Source organism: Mastomys coucha, unplaced genomic scaffold (genome assembly GCF_008632895.1).
Source record: "Mastomys coucha isolate ucsf_1 unplaced genomic scaffold, UCSF_Mcou_1 pScaffold9, whole genome shotgun sequence".
In the NCBI taxonomy this organism is placed as follows: Eukaryota; Metazoa; Chordata; class Mammalia; order Rodentia; family Muridae; genus Mastomys; species Mastomys coucha.
This window is the reverse complement of record NW_022196915.1, coordinates 66,130,657-66,141,417: the sequence shown is the minus strand read 5'-3', so window position 1 is coordinate 66,141,417 and position 10,761 is coordinate 66,130,657. Positions and strand designations below refer to the sequence as shown.

The 10,761-nt window shown below is 44.0% G+C and overlaps 1 protein-coding gene across 2 annotated transcripts in view; it reads left to right on the top strand.

Moving 5' to 3' along the window:
* Nucleotides 1-10,119, top strand: part of Cnmd (chondromodulin) — a 26,467-nt gene extending 16,348 nt beyond the window's left edge. Inside the window, exons 5-7 of one of the 2 annotated variants that reach the window (XM_031362406.1) lie at nucleotides 1,658-1,811; nucleotides 5,736-5,902; nucleotides 9,619-10,119. In XM_031362406.1, coding sequence (XP_031218266.1) covers nucleotides 1,658-1,811; nucleotides 5,736-5,902; nucleotides 9,619-9,831 — 534 coding nt within the window. In that variant the 3' untranslated portion in view covers nucleotides 9,832-10,119. Of the gene's footprint in view, nucleotides 1-1,657; nucleotides 1,812-5,735; nucleotides 5,903-9,615 lie in introns of both variants that reach the window. The other variant, XM_031362405.1, reaches the window with a different exon arrangement.
* The last annotated feature ends 642 nt before the right edge of the window (nucleotides 10,120-10,761 follow it).

The window sequence follows — 10,761 nt, the reverse complement described above, 5'->3', positions numbered from 1 at the left end:
CTCTTCCCTTCTTGCTCCCTGCTCTGTCCCTTCACCCCTTTCCCCCTCTCTCCCCATTCCCTTCCCTCCAGGCGTTCATGGCCAGCCTCTACTCCTCTACTTCTCTCTCTGTCTTTCTCTGCCTCTGCTACCCTCTTAACTCCCCTCCTGGTCCCTCAGGGGGAAGGGATGCCTTGGCATGGGTCCGCCAAAGCACCTCCTTCCCCCACACCTTACCACACCTCCATAGAACATATCTCCCCTCTCTTTATCTTTTTATAAACACATTATTGTGGAACTCGTGTGTGTGTGTGTGTGTGTGTGTGTCTGTATCAGATTGGCCTTTAACACACAGAGATCTGCTTGTCTCTGACTCTGCCTCCCAAGTGCTAAGATTTAAGGCACGAGTCACTATGCCCACCTACGACTCTACTTTTAAGAGCCTTTTTAGTCAAATATTTCAGGTACCCTCAATTTCAGATAATAATACTTGAAAATAGTGATTCAAGTATGGTAAATACTTTTGTATTTTAATCATTGCACTTGATTCTTAGGCAAGAGCAGACTGCCTCATGCTTCTATTGTTTACCAAATGCAAGATAGATCTTCTTGTAGATAAAAATCAATGCAGAAAGTACAGTTGGGTAAATCTGCCATGTTGTAGCCCACGTGCTCCCAGACTGACAATATCCCTGGCTCACAGGACGCATCTATGTGTGTCATCCTGAACATCTCCTCCTCTCCACCCCCTTCAGGCTATGACGGGGCAGATTTATGAGCCACTTGCTCTCATAAATTTTTCAACAGTTTTGTATAACTTTAAAAGGCTACTGTGCTCAAAGAGCAGTCATTTCCTGGATGGAGCCATTTGACTTAAGGTAAATAACTGGATTACCTGGGTGTTACCTTCCTCCAATAACTTTAAGCTGTTTAATGCAACCATATGCCTGAGGGAGAAAACACAAATGAAGTGCTGCTTTTACCTGTCGTGAGGGAAAAAACCATTTTAATTTCTTCAACCTACTGCAAAGTAATAAATACATGAAAGGAACAACTTGGCAAAAACTAAATTTGTCTCCTGGGTTATCAAACCGTCCTGAGTATCTCTCTGTAGAAGGAAATCCAGGGCTTAGCTTTGAAATCGCAGTGGCGTGCTTGATGTGAGGAACATCTGAGATAAGTTTTGTTATAGCTAGGAACAGGAGAAATGGTTTATATTAAAATAACACTTTGAACTGGAGACATTAAAGAACCAATCACTTGCTTTTTCCATTGTTGTTTGGAAGCTGCAGAACAAAAACCCCCAAAAGATTTCTCACTTCAAATGAGGGGTTCCTCTGTCCTTTATAGGATTTCAGGGTCTGTTCGATTGCTTCTCCTCAAACACATCTTTGATCGAAAACATCAGATTAACCTAAATCTCAAAGTTGGTATCAAGTAATTTTCACTTCCACTCTAAACACTTCTGTTCACACACTGCAGCTGTCTAGAAGCAGGGTGTGGGGAGGTGTGCTGGGTCCCGAGGAGACTAAAGACTGGAGCCTTACTGTGTACATGCATCACATGTGCACTCAGAATTGTCCCTGAGTTTGCACAAAGCAAAATAATCCTTCCTTAGCCCGACTCAACAAGCAGCATGCACCACCCTCCTCTGCTCACATGCATTTCACCTTTACAGGAAGGCAAGATCATGCCAGTTAAATATGAAGAGAACTCTCTGATTTGGGTGGCCGTGGACCAGCCTGTGAAGGACAACAGCTTCTTGAGTTCTAAAATCCTTGAACTCTGTAGCGACCTGCCTATTTTCTGGCTTAAGCCCATGTATCCAAAAGGTAAAGTGTTAGATCTAACAGGGTTTGGGATGTTCCCTGTCTTCGTGGCTCTTGGGAGCCCCCTCCACTGGCCTGAGCATGGTGGGACCAATCAGGCAGCTTGGGATGTTTGTTGACTGAACCTTGGTTCAGTTAGCATGAGAGATACAAGAGAAGGAAAATGACCGGGTGGGGGTGGGACCGGGGGGTGCACCTGCAGCGTGGAAGCGAAGGCACAGCAGGGTTAACAGGAGGCAGGGCAGGAAGACAGAGCACTACTCCTAGCTGTGGTGCTTATTTATGACACCCCTGCTTCTCCCTGTACTGCCCCTTAATCTCAGTTGTTCTCACCTTCCAATTTTACATTTCCTTATTCTCAAAGCACAGCATCAGGGGACTAAGAAGCTGTCACGCTGCCGAGGCTTTATTATATTCGAACCCAGAATTATGGGACAGCCAAAAGCTGCTGTGGGTATAGGCTAAGATTCCTCATGTTCAAGGCTCAAGCATCGGCTTCCAAACCCAGAGAAAATAAGTGCAGGGACGGACCCCTTGGTTGTCAGGCGAGGGGAGCTCACTTCTGAGCCATTTCTGGGTGACAAAGGCCAGGTGATCTCAGCAAGGCCTCACCCTCTCTCATCCCCAAAGGGCTTCACACTTCATTTCTACTGCTGTCAACACACTGGTCTCCCCGAGGCCTACTTTGTAGCTGTGGCTCAGGTGAAGAGGGAGGTCTCTCTCCTTGCATATGTGAGACAGGCTGTTTTCAAAAAGGTTTTATCATTGAGTAGTAGAAGACAGCAATGAGGGAATGGACAAAATGTGGGCATTAAGCCCACTGGCTTGTCAGGACACTGTTGAGAATAGAAAGAACAGTTAACCTGAAAAAAAAATAGATGGATGGTAGTGAGGGTTATACAGCACTACTGGTGAATGCACATAATGCCCTGAACTGTACAAATAAAACTTGCTAAAATGAGCTGGGCCTGCTAGCAAGCACTGCTTGTTAATCTGGGCACTAGGGGGCTGGAGAGATGGCTCAGCCGTTAAAGGCTAGGCTCACAACCAAAAATATAAGAGTTCGGTTCCCAGCACCCATGGATGTCTCTCCAGCCAAATTAAAAAAAAAAAAAAAAAATCTGGGCACTAGGAAGGCTGAAGCAGGAGGATCAACTGAAGGCTATCCTCAGCTACACAGTGAGCAAGGCCAGCCTGTGCTATATCATACCCTGTCTATTGCTATGCCTGCTTTACCACAATCAAAACAATAGCCTACTGGGCATAGGAAGTATAGATTTCTGATTCTACCATGACCAACTGATACTCACTATTCCCAAGTCTCATCTTGCTCCAAAGCCTGGAGAAGATGCTTCTCTCAGCCTGCGCCAAGTAGTACCACACCTGGCAGAGGGTTGAGAAGGACCCTGAAGTCATTGGCAGGCTCAGGAAGAAATAATGTCCCAAGACCTTAGAGCTAGCAAGGCCTTGAAATGCACTCGCTGCATGCAGTCCCTGTCCATGTATCCCCATCTCATGGCCGCACCCCAATTTCCAGTCCCCACTACTGTCATCTGGGTGAGGCCTTTTTGCTGTCTACCACCCAGAGCCATTGTCCTTTCCATTAATGGACTAGAATCCCCCACGCTACCACACAGAGCTCTCCCTGATCTCAAGACAAGCCGCCGAACTCCCTGGAGTTCATTCACTTACTCATTTATAAAGTGTCATTTACAAAATGACACTTATGAAGGTCTATCCTGTGCCATGTAACTTGTTCTAGGTGAGAGACACAAAGGGAATGCCACAGAAAACAAATTATAATCTCAGAGTGTCCTTCCAGCAGGGCTGGGAAGGCAACTCAGTGGATAAGGATCAGTGGCCAGCTAGCACTCTAATTGGTGAGCCCCAGGTCCTGGTAAAAGATGAATATAAAAAGAAAACACAAGGTAGATGACTCCTAAGGAACAACACCTAAGGTTAACTAAGCGGTGACCTAGATACACATGAACTAAGTAGACTGTATATTAATAATAGGAGATGCTATAAAAATACACTGCAGGAGACAGGGAGTGGGGTTGGAGACTGGACAAACGGCAGTACCAAGATGAACGATAGAACCCGTGGAGACAAGCTCATTCCCTATGTCTAAGATGGTCCCTTCACCCTTTGAGCATAAACACACTCAGTCAATACAATATCTACACAAGAATTACTGGAGGTGTGGGCTAGAGGTATAGATCAGTGATAGAGTGCTTGCCTGGTTTGATACACAGCACCCCCTCCCCAAAACATGCACCACAATGGAGACACCATATAAATCCCTCAGATTAGCAAAGGACTAGGTAAATGTGGGTATATGCATAGGAATATCATAGGCATTAAAATGAGTTTCCCCTGACCTGTAATAAGTGCACCTATATTTTATGATAAAATGAGGAAATTAAATCTCTCCTCTATGATGCCCAGTCCCTGTCTGGTTCTAGTAAAGGTCTTGCAGCCTGCACATTGGCCGTTAGTGACAACAGATCAGCAGTATCACGGAGGCAGATAATCAAAGGTGGACAGTAGGTGGACACAGACCAGAAGCGGACAGCCGATGTACTAGAGCAACACACTGCCCTCGTTTACTCTTTACCAGTAACTGTTGATATAACTCATATTCCCAAGATCCAGAGAAAGATCCTAAGACTAAGACACTGATTTGTCTGAGGTCCTTCAACTAGCTGAGGAGGTATGAGCTGAATTCAGGTCTTCTTGGTGCTTCTCTAACAATGCTATTTTTGGAAGCTACATACAGCTTCAAAGCACATCTTAGTTCTCAAAAACAACAAATTATAAGAACGGTGCCTAACATTTTGTATGCTTATTATATGCCAAGGCCCTTAGGTGTGGTTTTAATTAGCCCTATCATTAGCCTATGAATGAGATACTGCCATCTCCATTTTAGACAAAGAAGCTAAGGCTCAGGGAGACTCTACCGTAAATGCCATGCCCTACCTTCCATCTCTGTTACTCACCTGTCAGCTGCACTGCACAATTCACGCTGAGATGGGTAACCGGAGCGCTAGGTTGGAAGCCAGGGCTCCTGTCTAGACCTTGCTGTCACTAAGTCTGTGATCTTGGCCAGCCACTTGGTGTGTACCCTTATGCATAACAACATCAGACTTTTCTATCCCGTAGGGTTTGTTTTCTAAGAATTAAGCAAGACAATATCTCATATGAAAATGTAAAGCTTTCTATCTATATAATCAATTATTTATATTATTTATATATGGTACACACACACATACTCCCACTCCCATATATTCTAAGTAAATGTATATGTATGTATGTATCTACTTAAGAGTACATAAGGCTTCAGGTTACAGCATACCAGAACAACAGTGTTTTCAACATATAAGTTGCACTGTATATATAAGCCAAAGTCAATAGATGTGAGGTTTCTGGCTTTGTGGCCACTCCCACCTTAGTCTCCTTTCTGCTCACCATCCTGCTCTCTGTATCGTGCTGACTCATCAGCCTTGCCCTTACTTCTCAGTTCCAAATTCCAGATAGCACAGGAAAAAACTCACAGAAACAACTCTCTGTCCTCTTCTATCAAGAAAGTAAATTAGGCTTTCCCACACATGGCGCTAACCTATTCTATGTTTTAGATCTAGAAATAGCTTACCTGGCTATTCCTCACCGCAAAGAAGGTAGGGACAATGAGTACTATTTTATTTGCTCCGTTCCTATAGTGAAGTGAGGAGAAAAGGTGGGGAGGCGGGGCTTGAAAACAGAAGTTTGTCAACCAGCTCCCAGTGTCTGTATTATGAAACTTTCAGTTATTATGAAATCGAGTGGGAAGCTAGGGCATGGCTCATACCTGCAATCGTCACTCTAAAATGCAGATCTAATTGCTTTAGTTGTTCACGTAAAGGAATTAATTTACAGCAAATTTTGCAGAAATCCAAAGAGAGAGAAGAGAAGTAGTGAGAAACAGTGCTCCCTCTACCACAAGAAGACCACACAGCGAACCTAGAGGTGACGCAGGCCCTGGAAGACTGAGTAACGGAACCAGACCCAATGTTCAGGATGATGCAGAACCTTTCAACCCTGACAATCCTTACCACGTGCGTACTGGTATTTTCATGACAAGCCCAGACAAATGCATTGCATGTGGTGCTGGAAGGGTATTCCTAAGTGAGGTTTCATACAAGCAGAGACTGCCTCTTCACGGGTTTGGTGCAAATTCAAAGTCGTTTCCCGTGTGAGGGGAGCAGGGGAGATTGCTGGAGGGTTGTTTGGGGTTTTTTATTTTTTTTGTTTTTTCATTTTTGTTTTGATCAGAGGGGGAAAATCCATGAAAATAAATAATATCAGGAATCTGACCATTTAAAAATGCTCCCAAGAGTATGCCCTCAAGGCAACACACAGAATCAAAGTGTTCGCTTTCCCTGCTTCTTTCTATCCACTCTGGCCATCCATTCAGCACAGTTCCTCTCAGCCCAGACGGGATAGGTTCTCACACAGGTAATGCTCTAAGCCGAAGTGCTGAAAACTGAGGTCTGTAAGAAGGGCACTAAGGTAGTAAAACCCCCAAATCTAAGAAACATTTATAACTTACTATTACTATACTTTGAAGAGAATGAAAACAGAATATGTATCTGTTGATGGTTTTTAAAATAAAGCATGAGCACAGTTTTAAAAATTATAGTAAAAATGTACAGTGAAGTTGAGCTTCCAAAACCTTATATCCCAGACATCATCTCTGTAACAGTTTTTTAGTGGCTATGTCCTCCATTTCTTTGCAGGATTATGCACAGAGAAAAACACACCTTTTCAGCACAAAAAGTCCATTCTGCTTTCCAATTAGAATATAGCATTTGGGAAGAGTTCTGTCTCTCTTATACTGCACCACATTCAGTTAGTGGCTTCTAGCCAGTTAGCAGCATTCTCACATAACTAATTTGGTTTGGGCGGGCATAAAGTCTCTCCCTCTCATCCGATACTGCTAAGGCTGCTGTGGTACCCCTCCAAATGATCTAGGTGAGGCAGATTTAGCACCAAGACACTATGATGTAAGTATGTCTTTGGCATAAATACCGGAGCACAGCCCTAACGCATCCAAGTAGACAGGACTTGTAGATTTTACTGGAGGTTACCAAATTGTTTTCCAAGAGACACACCATCTATGTGTCTGTGAAAGGTGATGGAAGGTCCTACTTCTTATCAGACTTTCTTGGACTTATGGTATGGCGAGGCATAGGGCTACTGAATACAAGCCTCATGCTTGCTAAGTAAAGTATGCATCCTACAACTGACCCTGCTCCAGGCCCTATTAAAACTGATCACCTTTGCCACTCTCTTAGGTGCACATATTATGTCTTCTGCCTATTTATCACGCCTGTCTCAAATTATGTGTAAGGCTGACCATCTTTTTACACTACATCAGTGGTTCTCAACCTGTGGGTCAAAACCCCTTTGGGGGTTGAATGATATTTTCACAGGGGTCACCTAAGCCCATTGGAAAACATAGATATTTTTTATTATGATTCATAACAGTGGCAAGATTCAGTTATAAAGTAGCAACAAAAATAATTTTAACAGTTGGGGGGGGTGGTTACCATAACATGGGGAAGTGCATTAAAGGGTTAGCAAGGTTGAGAGCCACTGCCCTAAATCCTTTGTGTGTTCTCTCCCCACACCCTATAGTCCTACACTGCTTCACATATTACAAACGTATTTTCTGGTTTATCATTTTAGACTAATGTATTTTAGAAGGATTTAGAGCAAAAGGTATTCTCCAAATAACCCAAGGCTTATCAGAAAATTCAGAACACCATAGCACTTTATTCCCTAAGCTCAAAGAATAACAAGAAGTATAATCTGAATAGGCAAATAAAATTTAATATAGTTTATTCCCCAGGTAGCCAGGCTAGATGAATTTGTTCAAGGTCTGAAGCTATCAGACACTTTACAGAAGGGCAGGGTGCGACTTGTCTGTCCTGGCTACAGATTTGAGTAATCCACATCCCCTAAAAAAAACCCAATTATATCAACTTTCTCTTTATCATGTGCTGAGTTTTAAGCAAAAATACCTTAAGCATTTTCCTCAAGATCTGTCCTTCACATGCTTCTCTAAGGAACAACCCTCCAGCAACAGCTTGAGATTTCATCCCAATTTTGTTAATCCTAATAAGCCTCCCTGTGAGGAAACACCTCCATTGACACGTACACACCCTCCAGCCCAGAGAAGTCTGCAATTAATCAGGGCTGTCTGCTTATTGTTCTAAATGAGTCTATTTCTAGAGATAAGGGGAAAGTAGTCTGAAGAACTGAAGAGTGGTCTGAGGGAATGAGGCAGGCATTCTGAAGGCAGTATCGAACAGATGCCTCAGACAGTGTTAGCAGTGGTGATTCTGTGGGTGTGACAGCAGAAGTACAAGTGGCAGTGCAGGTGATAGCGCAGGTGGCAGTGCAGGTGGCAGTGCAGGTGGAGGTGCAGGTGGCAGTGCAGGTGGAGGTGCAGGTGGCGGTGCAGGTGGAGGCGCAGGTGGCGGCGCAGGTGGCAGTGCAGGTGATAGCGCAGGTGGCGGCGCAGGTGGTGGAGGTGCAAGTGGCGGTGCAGGTGGAGGCGCAGGTGGAGGCGCAAGTGGCAATGCAGTGTAGATAGGTATTAACCACTCAGTCTTTTTAAAAGTACTTTTCCTTCTCATTCCTTATCTGAAATGTCATGGTGCCTTCAATCTTCCTTACATTCGTATCAGAACCCTCTTTACAGTACTTCAGAAAAACAAGTAAACTTGACAACGAGTTAACAGCTGTCAAAATAAGCCAGTGTATCGATGAGCCATAAAGGTTTTCCCACTTTCAAGGAAATTTTGACTCTCCTCAAATCGAGTAGACTTTAAAAAAGAAAAAAAAACAACAAACCAATTCACAGGGCAGAGCCTGATACATCCAGGACAAGTGTTGAGGTTAAATAGAGAATTTAAAACGGGATTTTACTGAGTGTGGTGCTCATAACTGTAGTTCCAACATTCAAGAGATTGAAGCAAGGACTGCTCCAAGATCAAGGCCGACCTGGGCTACATATTGACTTTAAGGCTAACCTGGGCTAGTGTGAGACCCTGTATCACCCCACCAATGCTCCCAAGTAAATCAAAACAAGGGCATCTTGCCAGTACATTTAATGCACATTTAAAAGCATGCAAAGACCTGACCGATAGGTTGTCGAAAAGTTAAACCAGATATAAAATAGAGCAGAGTGCAGTACTGTGATCTGCCTGGCAACCACGGTGGAATCTTCCTTCAGCCATACACTCGTGTTAGGGAACACCCAAGGCTCTTCTCCATGTTCTGCTGCTGATATACAGGCAGGGGACAGCAAATGACTCAGCAGAGCTCTGGGAACCGTGGAGCTGGAATGGGAAGCTAGCCTGGCCCCAGAGCAGTGAGTCTAAAGGAAGACATCCATGTCCACCGCCTGAAACTTCTAAGTAGCAGTTAGAATGTCCCCTTTGATCTTAAAGCTTCTTTTTAAATGTTATTTAAAACAAAGTGGGTCACTACTGAGTGAATGATAACCATGGCTCTTTACAGGCATGGAGGAACTTAACGGTATCATTAAGACACCACGCAACTCTCTGCTGGCGACAGGTCAAGTAGGCAAAGGTTCCTTGATGTCAGAAGGGATTCTGAGTGGTAGCAGGTTACGAGTCTGAAACTTGTAACTGACTGTGCTGATGTCTTGAAGCAGTGAACTCGGGCTCTTATTCTGAAATAGCAGGCATGCCATCCTCTCAGGAGAGGGAAGGAAATAACTGTCTCTCTCCTGTCACAGCAGCAGGAGGGAGGAAGCATGACATTTGACCCTAGACTGGATCACGAAGGAATCTGCTGTATAGAGTGCAGGCGGAGCTACACCCACTGCCAGAAGATCTGCGAGCCGCTGGGAGGCTACTATCCATGGCCTTACAATTACCAAGGATGTCGCTCAGCCTGCAGAGTGATCATGCCATGCAGCTGGTGGGTTGCCCGCATCTTGGGCATGGTGTAAATCCAGTTCATCTGTCAGGACTGCCAAGCAAGAATCAACATAAGAGTTGAGAACCAAAGAAGCGTAGAGCATGTTCATGCCAAGGGACCACAAAGTATTTTATAATCAACCTGAATAATGTTATCTTAAACGCTGCAACAGAACCTCTGTTGTGCACCACTGTGCGCAAATGTACTGAAAGGGTAGTTTAAGTCTACGATTATTATCCCTTTACTATTTGCTTTATCAATAAAGTCGACTGCAAGTCTTTAAAAGCTACCTTTGAAATAAAACATAAAAAGTTATTTACAGTTTGTCCCAGATCTGTCATATACTTGAATTCCTTTTAATCAAATCATGACTGAAATCATCCCAATGGTTCTATTGTTTATATGGAATTCAAATGTTCTTAACTTCACTGTTCTTCACTGTTATTTGCAGTCTTGTAAGTGTGCCCAAAGTTCCCAGGAAAAGGAAGGAAGGAAGGAATGAACAAAGGGGAAAAAAGAAACAAACTTCAAACAAAAGGGGGGAGGGACATAGGATGAAACTCATCTAATGAAATTCATTGCAGTCTTCACTGTGGTACCCCATGGAATTATCACCTCTAGCTCCCGCTGGCAAGTGATTAACAAGGGACAGCCCTATGTTAAGAGTCACCTTTCGGGCTGGCAAGATGGCTCAGTGGGTAAAAGCACTAACTGCTCTTCCGAAAGTCCTGAGTTCGGATCCCAGCAATCCCAGCTCACAACCACTCATAAAGAGATCTGATGTCCTCTTCTGGTGTGTCTGAAGACAGCTACAAGTGAGTTACAAGGAGCGAGTGGTCCGGAGAAAGCAGGACCAACAGAGGTTCTGAGTTCAATTCCCAGCAGCCACACACATGATGACTCACGGCCATCTGTACAGCTACAGTGTACTCATACACATAAATAAAATAAATCTTTAAAA